The sequence below is a fragment of the Gorilla gorilla genome, chromosome 3 (assembly GCF_029281585.2).
Source record: "Gorilla gorilla gorilla isolate KB3781 chromosome 3, NHGRI_mGorGor1-v2.1_pri, whole genome shotgun sequence".
Taxonomy (NCBI): domain Eukaryota; kingdom Metazoa; phylum Chordata; class Mammalia; order Primates; family Hominidae; genus Gorilla; species Gorilla gorilla.
The window spans coordinates 203,665,137-203,682,816 of record NC_073227.2 but is presented as its reverse complement, the minus strand read 5'-3'; the positions used below and the strand labels follow the sequence as shown (position 1 = coordinate 203,682,816).

The 17,680-nt window shown below is 37.7% G+C and overlaps 1 protein-coding gene across 24 annotated transcripts in view; it reads right to left on the bottom strand.

Annotated features, from left to right (window-relative positions):
- TENM3 (teneurin transmembrane protein 3) overlaps nt 1–17,680 on the bottom strand; it is a 652,872-nt gene that overhangs the window by 132,898 nt on the left and 502,294 nt on the right. For all 24 annotated transcript variants that reach the window (XM_055385113.2, XM_055385106.2, XM_055385110.2 and 21 more), the window contains one exon: nt 10,274–10,396. In XM_055385113.2, coding sequence (XP_055241088.2) covers nt 10,274–10,396 — 123 coding nt within the window. The remainder of the gene's footprint in view (nt 1–10,273; nt 10,397–17,680) is intronic.

The following is a 17,680-nucleotide window of genomic DNA, read 5'->3' as shown; positions in this document are numbered from 1 at the left end:
CAGTTTGTAAAAAACACGGTATCTGGGAGGCATGATAAAGTGTAATGAATTGAGATCTTCCTGTAATACGATGAAAGCATTACAAAATTATAATATCAAAGGTGAATTAATATGAGCAATAGTTCCATTTTTCACCGCATTCTGAGTATATCAGATAAACAAAGTACCACTAAGTAGAAGAATAACAGGTAAAATTAGCAGTATTTTGCTAAGCCTTGGTAAAGTCTTTTTTGGCATCCTACACAGAAACTGGGAAAAGGACTGGTTCTAAAAACAGTGTAATAAATCTTTTTCAAAGTAGTTAGTTGCTGATTACTTGCTTTCATGAGAAATGTGATAGAACTGGCAGCTTATAGACAACATATTTTTTAGAAATAGATCACAATGTGATTTTTGACATATGACTAATAAGAATGTCAAATAACTGAACAGCATCACTTAAAAAAATCCTCCCATTGCCACTTACTTATTTTGTAGCAAGATTTCTTTTGTTTATATTCATAAGAAGGAAAACAGGATTAGAAATGAAACTGAATTTTGTTTTATTCTTATAAGGAATATTCATCTATGAATATATAAACTATTTGAAAAAAGTTCCCATTCAACTCAGAGAGGTATTTTCAATACATTTTCACTTTTTATGTTTCATATGATCAAAATGTTTAACCCATTTATATTTCAATACATTTTCACTTTTTGTGTTTCAAATTATCAACATGTTTAACACATTTATATAAGAATTAGGTTGTTTTCAGTCAAATGTGTACAACTAACAATTGTAAGTATAATTTAATATAGAAGAAAACAGGTTTTTTAAAACGTACGATCTCAAAAAATAAATAAATTTAAATTTGTATAGCTATTTTCTTTAAGGGGGTCACAAAAACAAAATAGTTTGAAGCCCACTGATCTATTCTAGCTTTTCCCATGAAATATGAATCTCGTCTCTAAAGTGCCTGTCAACTTCTATTTGCTTCAAGTTATTACACTAGTTAGAATGAATTTATTTTGAATTACAGTCTTAGAATGTGTCTTCTCTAAAAGGTACTTGCAGATCTGACCTCCCTTTCTAATCAGTGATGTAGAGATATAAGGACATCACTGATTTCTCTCTGCAAGATCCACTGAAACGGCAGCTTAGATTAGTACAGCCTTCCTGTGTAAGCCTCTAGTTTGAATACAGGGGACTAGGGTTTCGTGAAGGGGCTTTGTCTTTAAATTCTGCACTGCTGCTTTTCAAGTCACAGCCATTCTCTCATTTGGACAAGTCAAGTGTGTTCATTCCTGTTAGCATTTTCAAATGCTCTTTATTGATGGTAAACACACCCGGAAGTCAGTGGGCCATTGACACAGTTTGATAAACTTGTAAATACTTGCACAACCTTTTCCTCTGAAGCTCATCAGTCCTCTTAGATAAAAGCCTGGACACAGAAGTCTTTCATCATGTCCTGAATTCCAGAAAACTTTGGCTTCAGAAGAAATAAAAAAAGGCCAGTTCTAGGGCTCTCTGTCCTCCCTTACTGAGATCACTACATCCATAAAGCCCTAGAGCCTGAACCTGGGAATGATCATAGGAAACACTAAGGTTGTCTGTAGGTTTTACTAAAAGAAAAAGGAGGAAAACTGGAGGAAAAAATAGAGACAGGGCAACAGAGTGCCCTGTAGTTATTCTAAACTCAAAGCTTGTGGGTTAGGAATCAAACCAATTAAAGCCTTCACAGTAAGAGTGAAATGTACCACGTCTTCAAACACAATAGGGTATCATCTTGAAGGTTTTTTTTCAACGTGTCCTGTTGTGCCTGAATGTGGGAGCCACTAGCAGTCTTTTCACCTACTAACTGTGATTTTTTTCTTTCATCAGTAAGTATGTGTCACAACAGTCTTAATGTCTTAAAATACAGTTGTCAGAGTGTGAAAACAGAGAGAGACCACATACGCAAAGCTATTGTTATTCCTCTCCTTCTTATGTGATACCCAGTTCATATGAAAACACATCAGTGGAGTGACAGTTTTTCAGATAATGCTTTTTCAAAAGTACTTTGAACTGAAAAACATTTTATAAATAATAGTTTACCAACCATAGATGCTGTAAGAACAAAACAGAAGATTTAAAGTCATATTGGTAATTAGGAGGTTTGGTATCTGTTTGAAAACTATTTTGTGCTATCAGAAAAATCAGTGAAAATTATAAAATGCTAAGTTTTCTGCCATATATATCATGAATTTGCCAACTGCCTATGATGTGAGTCAACAAGCCTATAATGACTGAAACAGAAAGGCAGAAAAGAAATTCACTGTCAAAGTCTAACTGCAATTGTTGCGGAAGGTAAATGATAATATCATCTTAAATCCCACAGAGGCACTAATAATTAAGACGTCAGGAAGCAAGGTTAGGCATTTATAGACAATCAATAGCCCACCCTCCAATTCTATGACCTAACCTTGGATTCATACCCTGACTTTGAGATCTCTGAGAGAACATATCTTTTTATAAACAACCACATGCCATAATTTAGCATTGTGGATACAGAGTGTTACATCACAAGCTAAGTGAAATAAGACATAACTACTTTGCAAACATAGCTTAATGGACAAAATCAATATAGCATCTAATTAAGGAGCTATTACACATTGTAATAACACAAGTACTATGAACAATATTGAACAAAACTCAGGGCTCTTGCAGCCCTGTCAGCTCCATTTCTCTAATTCACAGGTAATCTCCAACCTGCTGTCAAACTGAACTCTCTAGAGTTGTCTAGTACTTGAGAAAGCTGATACACGATGATCAAAAATGTAAAATTTAGTCCCAGCTACTCGGGAGGCTGAGGCAGGAGAATGGCATGAACCCGGGTGGTGGAGCTTACAGTGAGCCAAGATCGCGCCACTGCACTCCATCCTGGGTGACAGAGCGAGACTCCGTCTCAAAAAAAAAAAAAAAAAAAAAATTTAAAAGCAATTGGAATTGTTTTGTTTAAGCAGCATAAATCATATGCATATATACACATACACACATATTTGTAGTTTTTCAACTCGTATCCATACAAAAAGAGTTCTTTTGATTGGAGAAGTCACTTGCCATAGTTACACTGCCTGTAATATATAGCCTTTTATTTCAGTCTTTATTATCCTAAATCATCCTAGGCTAGAATTGGGCATGTGTCTTACTGCCCCTTTAGAAATCAAGCTGGTGTTGAAATGTTCTGTCAGGGTACACTCCGCTTTTCCCTAATGGAGATTTTCTAATTCACTGTAATAACTCGCTCGATTCCCATCTAGCCTAGAATTCACATGCTCTGGAAACAACAGCTGTGATCATCTTGCTTTTACTGCTATATTCCCAGAATCTTGCTCAGTGCGTGGCACATCATAAGTGCTCATTAGATAAATGTAAAATGAATAAATTCTATGCATCAAAAAATAGACGATAATATTTCTTTCATAAAATTCAAATAACTAAAAATATAAATAACGAATGATGGGGATTTCCATTATTGCTTTAGAGGATACTACCGATGCTGATTTGGAGAAGTGTCTTCTTAAAATTTTGCTATGAATTACAAGTGCATCATCTTGAATTGCAGAATGAAGAGCAAACAATCACTGATATGCATTGAAGAGCTGTCATGTTCCAATCATTGCTTGGCACCCTGCATGCATTACCTGATTCAAACCTCATTGTAAACCTTTATATTACCCTATAAAGAAACAGGAAGTGAGAGTGGTAATTTGCTTAAAGGCACCCAGTGAGTGGCAGAGCTTCAGTTCTTAGCCACTATTCTATACTAGTACTTTGCATATACTTGATGCATGGCCCTTCATATACTTTATATCATATCATTTAGTTGTATTATTTTCACTCATTCATTCAACTGATACTTTGTGAGCACCTACTACATGCCAGAACTGTGCCAAGAGCTTGGTATACAGCAGTGAAAGAACAGACAGGATCCTTGCCTTATAGTCTAGTAAAGATGACATGCATTAAATAGTAATAGTGACAACCATAAACATTTTCAAGCATTTACTATGTACACCCTTGTATGTTTACACCTTTGTATATTTGCATTGAATACTCAAGACCAAAGACCATTCTATGAAGTAAATTAGTCCCTTTTAATTGATGAGACCACTTAGGCACAATGAAGCTATATAACCTGTCCCAAGTAGCACAGGCGTTAATGATCAGAACTAGGACACCACATCAGGTGGTGAGGCTCATAACTCTACACTCCTTGTCTCTGCGTGCTATTGTTTTTATATTGAAGTATGCTGTGATGCACAGCCAGACTGTGGAGAGCCTTGCAAGTCATTTAGAGGCTTCTGACTAGAATCTAGGTCACTGAAGGGGCTTAGGCAAGGAACTGATATCTCAAATTTGTGTGTGAAGAGTGGATGAGCAAGACTGGAGACGTACAGCGCAGATAGAAGGCTACTATATCCAGCTGAGAGAAAACAGGATTCAAAAGATATTATGGGGTCAGAGTTGAAGGAACTTAGAGACTGACTAAATACGGGAGATGAGAGAGTAGAAGCAGTCACCGGGCCTCCTGGACCAGTGATGAAGTGAACGACGGTGCCATTTCCTAATATAGGAATCCCTTCTTATCCATAGGGTCTGTGTTCCAAGATCCCCAGTGGATGCCTGGAACTGTGGATAATATCAAACCCTATATATACTATATTTTTTCCTATACATCCATGCCTATGATAGCTTATAAATTAGGCAAGAAAAATATAATAATAGAACAATTATAACAATATACTGCCATGAAAATTGAGTGAATGTGGTCTGTCTCTCTTTCTCTCAAAGTATCTTAATAGTTTCAGACCACAGTGGACTACAGGTAACTAAAACCACAAAAAGCAAAACTGTGGAGGGGGGGATGTGGGAAGGTACTGTACAGAAATCCCTGAAAGAGAGGCAAATTTGGAAAGAAAGATGGCTTGGCAATTGTATTTTCCAAAGATGGCCACAACAGTATCTTCCATCCCATGTGCCCTTGTGCAATGGCATAACAGGTCCCTAGTCAAGAGGAGGAGTTTAGTTCCCCTCCCCAGGAAACTTGGCTGACCTTGCTGACTTCCTGACCAACAGAATGTGATGGCAGTGAAAGCCTAGAATGGCGACTGCTAGGTTATACAAAGCTGGTAGTTTCTGTCAGGCTCTTGGCATGCTCCCTCTTGGGATATTCCTCTTCAGAACCAGCTGCTATGTTCTAAGAGGCCCAAGCCACATGGAAGGCCATGTTTAGGTGCCCCAGCTGGTGACTACGGTTGAGCTCAGGTCAACAGATGGCATTCACTGCCAGCCATGTGAGTGAGCTACCCTGGACTTCCAGCTCAGTGGAGCCTTCGGTTAACCTTGGTTAACATCTGAAAGCAATCGCAGTGTCCTAAGAAAGAACGCAAGAACTACCTGGCCAATTCGCTGAACCACAAGAGATGATAACAGATTGCTTTCTAAGCCACTGAGTTTTGTTATGGTTTGTTATGTAGTAATAGATAACCAAAGTAGTTGATGGGTTCTGTTTTAGACACGTGGAGTTTAAGATGCATGGAAAACACCCAAGTGGAAATGTTCCAAAGACAATTGGGTAGATTTTATGTAGTCTACTACTACTACCACTGTCTACAAAATACGTAGTTGAGATCTGGAGCTGAAGAGAGACATCTAGGCTGGACTTACTGATTTGAGAGTTAGGAACCACAGAGAATGTAACCGGAGCCATGAAAGTGGGTGACAGAATCCAGAGTGATTATATTGTAAAGCGCAGAGTCCTGAGAAACAGCAGTATTTAGGGATCAGGTAGACGGGAGGTGAGTCAACTAAACAGAGACATCATTGCCAAAACAGTCAGGGAGAAAGTCAAAGTGAATGTGGTATCACAGAAGCTAAGGAAAGACTATTTCAACAGGAGGGATAGGTTAACTATTAAATGGTTCCAAAAACTCAAACATGATAAAGAATAAAGAGGTTTCACTGGTGCTACTGACAAAGCAATGGGTAACTCTGGAGACATCAGTTTCAGTGAAGTATGAGTGTTTGGTGAAGGTAGAGGAGGACAGTCATGAGCAAGGGGTACTGTGAAAGCCCAACTGTAAGGGGGTAAACAGAAGGCAGAGAAGTGATCAAAGTGACTAAGCACACTATGTTCAAGAAGGCTGGAAGCGCCGGGCGAGGTGGCTCACGCCAATAATCCTAGCACTTTGGGAGGCTGAGGCAGGAGGATTGCTTGAGCTCAGGAGTTCAAGGCAGCCTGGGCAACACGGTGGAACACTGTCTACAAAATATACAAAAATTAGCCAGGCATGGTGACATGCGCCTGTAGTCCCAGCTACTCGGGAGGCTGAGGTGGGAGGATCACTTGAGCCCAGGAGGTCAAGGCTGCAGTGAGCCAAGCTGTGACTGCGCCACCGCATTCCAGCCTGGGCGACAGAGTGAGACCCTGTCTCAAAATAAATAAATAAATAAACAAATAAAATAAATAAATAAAAAGAAGGCTGGTAGAAGAGAGAGGCAGTAGGAGGCAAAGTCAAGAGAGTATTGTTTTCCAAGATGTGAGAGACTGGAATGTTCAAATGTTGACTGGATGGTATCAGTAGAATGAGGACATTCTGAAGAGAGAGAATGGGATCGAGAGGACCCCCGCAAAGATGAACCTGGAATATGGGGAGAAAAGGTGGAAGCATAGATCCACATACGTGGAGGAATAAAGATGTGTTTACAGAAAATGACAGCTCCCCTTGCAAGTTTCTATTTTTTTTAATAGAATGCAGGGTCATCTGCTGAGAGAGGGGTTTGAGTATAGCAGGAAGATCTGAAATAGTTGTTGAGAAGTATGGTGGGGAGAAGTTTGCGAGGGATACTAGGGCTGCCGACTGTTGAATTTGGAAAGTCAGGAGATAGGTACTATTATTCCCTCTTTACATGTGAAGAAATTGAAGCTCAAAGAGGTCAGTGAAGTAACATGCTGAAGGTTACAAAGTAAATAAACGAAGGAGCCAGGATTTGAGTATAGAACTGTGTGATTCTTTCCAGTACATTAGGCTAAATGAATTCCTTGGGCCAGGGGCATAATTTTAGTTTCTGGAAAGAGACCAGTGTTTGAGCTACAAACTTCATTCTTACCTCTTTATTCACTTTGTCCATTTCCATCAGTTTTGTCTAAGACCCTACGCTTCTGATAACTCATCTCTAAAATCTGTAGGCAAAGAAGGTCTCAGGAATAATCAGTAGAGGATGTTGGCATATAATAGAAATCCTTCTTTTAGATACTAAATACCATTTAGAAGCTTTGGCTCATTGTTAACTTAAATGCAAGCAGGGAGTTTACTGCACCCTTAGCACAATGATTGTTCCTTAGAATTATATTTACAAAATAAGAGTAAAATAGGACTGCATAAATAAGAGTATTACATTCAGAAGCTGTGAAATAATTTTCTCACTATGCTTTTCACAGTTCATTCTCCTAGTGAGCTTTGTTCAGAATTCTAAAGCTTTCTCAAGGGTTGTAATCTCCTAGAATTTCTAAAGAGATGATGTGATCTGCTTCTTGGATAGCATATAAAATTTAAGTAGTGGGTGGTGGGTGGTGGTGCATGGACACTGAGGTTCATCACGAAAGCCGAAAAGCAGCGGTTTGCAGCTACCTCCCTCCTTGTACAGGGAGTTGCAGCTACCTCCCTCCTTGTAAATAGAGTTCCCGTCCACTCCCTGTGCCCCAGGTCTTTAAGAACTATATTTAGGAGATATTAAGAACTTGTATTTGGAAAATCAGAAACAAGAATTCCTTACAATTTAGGGTTTTGGGGGCGATTCAAGCAATAATAAAGAAGGCAAGTAACTAATAGTTAGGTCACTCTTTGGACAAGGTCAGAGCCCAGAGAGAGATAGCTTTTCCATGCAGGGAAATTCCTACAAATCCCCTAGTCCAGTTGGCAGTTCTCTAGTGCACTTAACTGATTCTGGGGCTTCCGTTAACCACTCCCTATATATGAGACTTTTACACATCTAGGAAGAAAGTACTTGGCTTATATGTATATACAGGTGCTCTAATGGTGCACAGAACTGTATACAACTGAATTCTATGATCACTTGGGGGAACTTCAGTCCCCCTTAGAGAAGGAGGCTACCAAAGCAGTATTTCTGAAATTACAGAGCACAATATTTTGTAAAGTATGAAATTATTTTAGTGGGTTGCAAGTGGCGTTTGTTAAAAATGAGAAATACAATAAAATAAAATGGAAAATCCCAGGATGCATTTTACAAGGCAAGGATAAATATTATTTTGGGAAGCATATTTCAGATACATATGTATATGTGTGTGTGTATGTTGGCTTTGATGTAACATGTATTTCTTATTGCATTGTCATGGTCAATAGCCTAAAAGCCACTGTTTTCGAGGACTCCAGCTTTACAGAGATTTCTATTAATATGGCCACATTCATGTGATGTTCTTTGTTCTTCCAAACCTCTGGGACTGATAGGATCCTAGGCAGCCCATTCCACAGCTGCCCTAAAATTTTCTTGCAAATCTGAATAACCAAGCACGCCGCCCAAAGTTACAAAGTAAACAGGCAAAAGAGCGAGGATTTGAATATAGGCTTCTGTGAGCTGAGGAGTGCTGACGTGAGCAGAGGTATTCCCTGGCAAAATACCAGCAGCCAGCACCCAGGCTGTGGGAGTCTCTAAATCCACAGCTTTCTCAGTATCGTGCTTTTCAGGACTGTGAAACTAATTAGCCAAACTCTATTTTCATTTTAATCATAATAAAAGGTTAAGATGTTGTAAAATAAATACAATATCCATAATAAGCGTTTGTCTCTTTGGTATAATTACAATTTCTTCAGTCTGTAAAAAAGTTCCCTACGTGTATGGTTAATAAGTACCATTCGATCATCTTCACAGGAACCATGCATTTTAAGAGACAGTCTAAATTTCAGTCAATACAAACCAAAATAAATATTCTTAATTTCTGTGTAGTTACTCATTTTGTTTATATATGTTATTAATGTATAAAAAAATAAGGTAATTGAAATTTATGTAATTAAAATTTCCCAATCTGTAGTTTCAACCCTCTTTAACCCCCTCTACAGTGACTGCCACTGTCTACTTTAGGTGGGTGACATGTCAGTCACCAGCTTACAGTTCTTCTGGAACATGCAGAACTTTATATAAAAAGGTTCCATATGGTGGGGGATTCACTATTATTATAAAAATCGAATGTCGTAAAATTCCTCAACCTCCCTAAGGAGAAAGAGAATGTCATAAAGTATTATCATTAGGAAAAAAAGAATAAAAAAGTGTACAAAGTATTCATCCCAGTAAGTGGGTACATGTGACACAGCAGCATATAATAAGTTCATTAAATGTAGAATAATTTCTTTCCAGTCTTGCAAAGAAACCAGCCACATGAGGATAGACATATTAATGCCAAAGCTGAACACCAATATACTAAGACAAGAAACAAAGAGGAAGAAGAGTTAGGGGAATGCTTAAAGGGAAATAATTTATTAACCAGATGACAGAAAAAGGCATCTTCATCAGGATGCTCTGAGATATAAAGTATTATGATATTTTGCAAAAAGTCAGAGGATACCAAGGCCAAGACATGTACACACACATACACACACACACACAGAGAAATAATATAAAACTATTTGTAACATAAGTGTACATATGTATGTATACACTTTTCTAAGTGTTTATATTGAAAAAATGGAATTCTCTAACTACTTAAATTCCATTTTTAATTCAGAGCCAATTGATTTCAAAATCTTTGTTAGCTCAAAGTGCAAATTCTTAAAGGTTTAGAGAAAGGGCAACCAGAGAAAAGATCAATAAACTATAATCCTTTAATGTGCTTTGCATTTAAGTGCTTTTATAATAAAATTAATACAGTGTTCCAACTCCACACGCAAGTTGAATGAGGAAAACCTAATATACCCAAGGTAATACAAGAGATGATACACTGAATTATAATCTATTTGCAGACTAAAAATAAAACTCAATAAACATTTGCAGAAGGGAAAGGCAGAAAAGCCTAGCCATCAAATCAGAAGGCAGAAAATCATATTATTCCTGTAATAAAAATGTGAATTTTCAACCTTTCAAGTAAATTAATTGAAAAAAACTCATAAAAAGATGATATCTGTAATTTCGAACACTTTTCCCTGTTCCATCTAAACTAGATGTAAGCATGGGTAAAAATAAATTTATGGAAAAGGGATGTTAAAAGAAAAACACAGGATACATAATTCTTTCACTTACCATTGTCTCCAGAAGGTAATGACACAGTGTTTGTTGGCATGGTATCAGAATTCACTTTTCCATTCTCAAATGTGTCATTTTCAGTCTGCTGTAGCTGCCAGTTGAGGCCAAAGAGATGCATTGCTGGGGGTAAAGAACACAAGTTGTTTAAAGGTCTGCTGCCTTCAGCTACAACAGCAATTGCTAAGCATGTTTAAAACAAGAGTCATATGTACAGTTACAATTTCCATTTTCTGAAATACCAAGGATAACTGCGCAATGAAAATTATAAAACAAAGAGTTCCTCAAACAAATATAATTTACATAGCAATGCAGGGCAATATGGCGGCACTTCAATAATGATTTAATACTATTCACTTCATTGGTACCAGGAAACTCTTAGGAATCAGTCATTCTTTGCTCTAATTGAGTTCCATTTTTCACCATCTTTTAAGTAACCGGTAGAACACCCTACAACAGCATTTGCCACTTACTAGACCACAGGTCACTTGCAAATTTATGCTACTTTGCTGCAACACCTGTAGATTCTTAAGAGACATGATCCTCTACCTTTGCGTTAAGGTAAACCCAAAAACTGGTCTCACAGATGAATTTGTTGGTACATGAAATTCAGCTGTACAAAATATAATCAAATTTGAATATTCTAAATTTGGGATGAGTAATTTTTGAATTGATGACAAACAATTTAATAACGGTACAGATTAAAAAGCATGTACATGTGTCAGGTAATTTCATGTGAGTTTCTGATGTGGGTAAAATAATTTCATAAATTTATACTTAATAAATTTATTAAAATTTATGATTATGTTTACTAATTTGCTTTATTTAAAAAAATTTAAAAAATAACTAGAAGACTATACAACTATAAACATAAGTTTTAAATTCCAGACATAATTTGAAATGTGAATACACTGTGTATTATTTTTCTTACTTTATCAATGCTATTTAGAAAAATATGTCGCTGTCATATTCACCTAATATACTAAACATTCATTTGTGCTGCACAGAATATAGTTTAGGAACTAACCCCTAAGGAAGGTTAAATATCTTTAGGGAAACCCAGTGATGGTCATATTACCATATCATGAAAGAGAACTTTTTTGGATATTTTTAGACATTATTTTACTTACTGTATGTACTGGAATTTGCCAGCGCAATGGAGGAAGAATAAGAAGGCAGTGTGATGACTACCACTGTCAAAAAGCCCTTCAGATCCAATACATAAAGTAATGGCACTGACCTGCTACAGTACATGGAGCAGGGGCTTTGGATGCAGTTAGACTTTGGTTCAATCTTCAGTCTAGAATTTAGCCTTGGATAAATTACGTGATATTGTTAGAAATTAGGTTTATTTTTAAAAGGAGGTTTGTTACAACCACCTTATTTAATTTAAGCTCAGGTGAGAAGGTGTAGGCCAGAAGATTCTAGACAGGGCATATGAAGGAGAGCTGGCACAAAGCTAGACAGTTCTTACTGCTGAGGTATTTTATTTAGTCTGGACTCCAGGTTACTGAACTATTTGGAGTCACCTGACTAGACCACAGCACCCCTCAGTAAACAGTCCCTTCTGTCTGCAATGCTTCTCCCTGACAGGAAAATACCTGTGCATCCCTCACACCCTGACTGGGTGAAGTGTTTTTCCTAAGACTATTTTAGTTGACTTTCGTATCTCATTTATAAGACATATAACTTTGTATAAGGATACAGTGCCTGATACCTAGTAGGTCTCAATAAGTATGTGTCAAATAAATGAATTAAAGTTGGGAATATTCTATTTTCTGAGATTTTAAAAATCTAAGAAAACACTGTGTGGATAAAATATAGTAATTTAGAGAAAAAGTTAATACATAGAAAACAAATGCATAAGGCTAAGAGAGGAGAACATGTTAGTAACGGATGAATGACTGCTTTACTATAATGCTGTCTGAAAAGCAGTTGACTGAAAGTCTACTACTACTATATGTAATTAACTAAACTTTAAAAATTTGGTAGTTTTAGGATATTCTTTTAACAGTCCACATTCTTTTGTTAATAATACCTGATATAAAAGCATGCTATAGTAAGAAAGATACCAAAAATAGGTAGATAGCAACATCTACCCTGTATATTTTAAATAAATGTATATAGTCACACTCCCTGCTAAAGTTGTCCTTGGCCAGCAATTCCTCTTAAACTCTGATTTTCTTTTTTTTTTTTTTCTGAGACGGAGTCTCGCTCTGTCACCCAGGCTGGAGTGCAAGTGGCACGATCTCGGCTCACTGCAACCTCTGCCTCCCGGGTTCAAGCAATTTCCGTGCTTCAGCCTCCTGAGTAGCTGGGACTACAGGCGCACGCCGCCACGCCCAGCTAATTTTTTGTATTTTTTTTTTTATTACAGACGGGGTTTCACCGTTTTGCCCAGGCTGTTCTCGAACTCCTGAACTCAGGCAATCCGCCTGCCTCGGCCTCCCAAAGTGCTAGGATTACAGGCATGAGCCACTGCGCCCGGCCTAAACTCTGATTTTCATGGATTAAGATATAGGTTATAGGATTCTTGAATTTACAAGTTGTCATCTTGTAAAAAGGTATAACTTCGTGTGTCATTTTGCATTAAATTGCATAGTGTTTGACTTGCTAAACACTTATCATGTCATACATTTTTCAGGGTTTCAGATGCTTCACAAGTTTTGAACAAAATAATGGGAGCTAGTTTTGCATAGAGTAAAATGTTTGGCAGACACACTCTGGCATAGCAGCAATAAATATTCCAAGAGGGTCAAAGTTTCCACACAAAATAATTTGTCATCATTGTGATCTTTGAACATAAAAAGTCTTCTTGCCTGATAGATTTGCTCATATTATCGGTTTTAATGGATTTTGAAGAGCAGACATAATCCATGGGATCATGCGCAGATGTCATATGTTAGAAAGTAATGTAATGTTTATGTTGGGAGAGCTATTTTATTTTTTGCCAGATAGGCAACAGCTTTGTTATATATATATATATAGATTTTTTTTATTACAGAAAATCTCAATAAAGTGAGCTGCTGGTTCTACTTAAGATGCTATATAATGAGACTCATATCCAAAAATATTCTCTCTTTAATACTGCATTGAAAACAGAAACCAAGAAGTTGTTTGGTCTTAGGATATTATCTACTTTGAAATTGTCGGTGTTTCGTATTTAGTGATGCCCTTGACTCTCATTATGCATAATTTAAGATATTCATACGAATGCGGGGTGTTAGTGGGGTTGACTCTCCAAAGTTAGAGAGAGGAGAGAGAGAGACGAGAAGGAGGAGAGAAAGGAGAGAGGCAGGCAGCAAACTCATGAAAGTCAAGAATGCTACAGAAATTACTGAGCAGTGGTGTAATAAAACTAAATGGGGTATCTGGCAGAAAAAAAGGGAAAATTCGCCAAATAAAATACATCTGAAAATAAAGAAGGGTAAGTCCAGTTCTTCAATGCCTGAGTTGGAAAGCAGAACTGAACTCATGGAAAAGCATTTGCTGCCACTATTCATGGATGGCACAAAGGATCCTTGGTTTAGGCATGTCCCAATGTAGGGTGTGCAGACAGTGGCAAGAAGCAGCTGGGGGCGCTGTGCTCTTCTGAGTCCCTCACTGCCCTGGGTCTCAGGTGAAGAGGTACAAGCCAGGAGTGATACCAGGCATCCCCGGCCACAGACATGGTCCTTGTGCTGGTGGTAGAACATCATGATGCAATATGCATTTCAAACCAGTCATTGAACAAACACTGTGTGTCAGGAACTGTACTAGAACTTCATTGGCATTATCTCTAATCTTCACAAAGATTCTGTTGAATGGTTATTATGACTTATTTTTTTTTTCATTTTAAATCCAGGAAAGTGGAGATTAGTTGAGAGTTTAAGGTTGTTTGAGAGTTTGCATGCAGTTTGCAATGGATGTTAACCTCAAACCCCGACCTTCTGATGACAAAAGACGTATCACTACATACCTCTGTATTCTACCAGAGGGTAGTGGGATGTGAAAATCCATAGAGAAGGAAGTGAAACACAGCTTGTGTGGGGGCCACAGGCTACGATAACACTTCTCTACTACATCCAAGGACACTGCAGGCTGGGGCAGTACTGGGGGGCTGGGGCCGAGGATATCACTAGGTAACATCTGTGTGTCCTGGGCACCGTTCTACACAGCACTTTCCCACTATTCTGTCTAAAACTAAAGTTTTACAGTAATATGATGATGATAGTAATGAAATTAAGAACAGGCTATTTTGTTTAACTCCAAGATTCTTAAAAAACAACAATTTAAAAGTTACAAAAGTACAAAAATAAGCATTATAGTTGTGAACTTTAAGGTTATAGAAATAATCATGTAGATTTAATCATGAAAAATTTTTATTTCTAGTATTATGCTTCTTAGTTTTATGTCATTTCCATGTATTTCTAGGTGAATATAATAGTGAAAGTGCCTGGATTCATATCCAAAATGTTATCCAAGGCAGAATGAAATTTGTAGATGACAGCAATACTGCCTATCTGAGATATATATTTATCAGTGTGTTTTTCACAATTTAAAAAACCTTGAAGTCCATTATCTTCTTTTTTTTGTAGAAAGAATGATTATATTTGCCCCATGAGGTAAATATAATAAGAAGTTGTCCAAATGTTGAAACTAGTAAATACAAGATTTTTACCAACTATAAATGGGAGTATTTCGCAGGACAATTTTTAAGTTGGTTGTCTGGAATTGGGATGTATTTTCTCATATTAAAAATCTCAGAAATGGTGGTGAAGTCCCCAGTGCATCTAAAAAGTCTGTTTGTACACCCCATAGAAATATGTATCCACATAGTAACAAAAGGCATAAGCAACAATGTTCACAGAAGCATTATTTGTAATAGCCCCAAACTGGAAACAACCCCAAACTGGACATCTGCCAGCAGTAGAATGGAAAAACAAATTATAGTGCAGATATACAATGGACTTCTACACAGCAGCATTAGGGAATGAACTGCTGGCAGACACAACAATATAGATGAATCTCACAAGCCTAATGTTGGGCAAAAGAAAGCAGTCACACACAAAAAAGGGAATACTGTATAAGTTCATGTATATAAAGTTCAAAGGCAGGTAAAATCAACTGAGAAGAATGAAAGTCACCACAGTGATGACCTCTAGGAAGGAAGGAACAGGTAGTGGCTGGCATAGTCCCTAGAGGTTTCTGGAGTGCGGCTCACATTCTATCTGGGAGGTGGTTCCAATGGTGTGTTCACTTATTGTGATCCATATACTTTTCTAAATGTATATTATAGTTAAATAAAAATTACTTAGGCAGGGCGCAGTGGCTCACCTCTGTAATCCTACCTAGCATTTTGTGAGGCTGAGGTGGGCGGATCACCTGAGGTCAGGAGTTTGAGACCAGCCTGACCAACATGGCAAAACCCAGTCTCTACTAAAACAAAAATTAATCAAGTGTAGTGGCAGGCGCCTGTAATCCCAGTTATTTGGGAGGCTGAGGCAGGAGAATCGCTTGAACCTGGGAGGCGGAGGTTGCAGTGAGCCAAGATCATGCCACTGCATTCCAGCCTGGGTGACAAAATGAGACTCTGTTTCAAAAAAAAAACAAAACTTAAAAGTAATCCATATAACACCCAGCATAGCTAAAAATAACATACATTTTTTTACCCTCCCTAAATCTTCGCTAAAAGTGGTTTCCTCCATAAGGCTAGCAGGCTTTCCTTTCATGATGTTGCAGGTGAGGCAACTGTGATGGTCTGTGCTCCAGCCCGAAGAGGTAACAAATAAATGCAGATGCAGAGTGAAGACAGTACAGAAGAAGGGCACATGACTCCACCAGGTGGGAGGAAAAGGAAAGAGTGAGGAAAGACTTTCCTCAGTGCAAATCTCAGGAAGTGCAAACTTCAAGGAGGAAAGCAATACGATTAAACAAATTCATGTATTGTGGTGATGACTGTCAGCTCATGGCCCTCCCAAATTGATTTTTAGTTTAAAAACATTATGATTTGTCTTGGCACAAATGTAAAGAAATGGAAACCCTTGTGTGCTGTTGGCTAGGATTGCAACATTTTGTTGCAAACACTATGGAAAACAATATGGTGATTCCACAAAAAAATTAAATATAGAAATACCATATGATCCAGCAATCCCACTTCAGGCTACATACCCGAAAGAACTGAAATTAAGGTCTTGAAGAGATACTTACACACTCATGTTCTTACCAGCACTATTCACAATAGTCAAGAGGTGGAAGCAACCCAAATGCCCACCGATGGATGAATGGATAAAGAAACTGTGGTATGTACACACAATGGAAGAGTATTCTGCCTTAAAAAGGAAATCTTGTCACATGCTATAGAATGCGACATGCAAACCTTGAGGACTTTATGTTAAATGAAGTAAGTCAGTTATAAAAATACAAATACCATATAATTCCACTTGCATGGACTATCTGAAGTAGTCAAAGTCATAGAATCTTAAAGTAGAATGGTGATGACCAGGGTTTGGGAGGATGGAGAAATGGAGAGTTGTCGTTTGATAGGCACAGAATTTTAGTTTCATACTATAAAAACATTTTGTAAATCTGTTGCACAACAATGCTAATCCTACTGAGCTATACACTTAAAAATGTGTAAGACGATAAATTTTATGTTGTGTGTTTCTTACCAGAATTAAAAACAAAAACTATTATAACTTGTCACCCTGCAGAAAATCGTTGTTGTTAAGATGAAGAAATGGGACTGTGACACAAAGTCGGAAACTTAACCCAGGCGGTATGAAGTGACCAGCATCTTACTGTATCTGACTGTACACTGAAGGTCTCTGTGTTTGCTCCTTCAACTTAAGCATGTTTACAAATGGTTTAGAAGAGATGAAAAAGCAATGTTTGGGGTATAAATGTCATGCTTACTTACAGAATCAGGATTTTCAAGGGTTTCTTAATTCTGATTTCTTTCAAATTATTGCTTAATTCCTCTCCTTCCCTTTACTACCAGGTATCTCAAAAGAAGAAACCACAATATATACTTCCTCAGCACACACTTCTTTTCTCCTCACTTTAACTGATGTTCCTCATTACTGTACTAAAATCTTTCTCACAATGGTTATGGGTATCTCTTTTTAAATTTTTTTATTTTTATGTGTGTATGTATGTTTGAGATGAAGTCTTGCTCTGTCACCCAGGCTGGAATGCAGTGGCACAATCCTGGCTCACTGCAGCCTCCACCTCCTGAGTTCAAGCTATTCTCATGCCTCAGTTTCCTGAGTAGCTGGGATTACAGGCACCCGCGACCACACCCAGCTAATTTTTATATTTTTAGTAGAGACGGGGTTTCATCATGTTGGTCAGGCTGGTCTTGAACTCCTGACCTCAAGCAATCCACCCGCCTCGGCCTCCCAAAGTGCTGGGATTACAGGAGTGAGT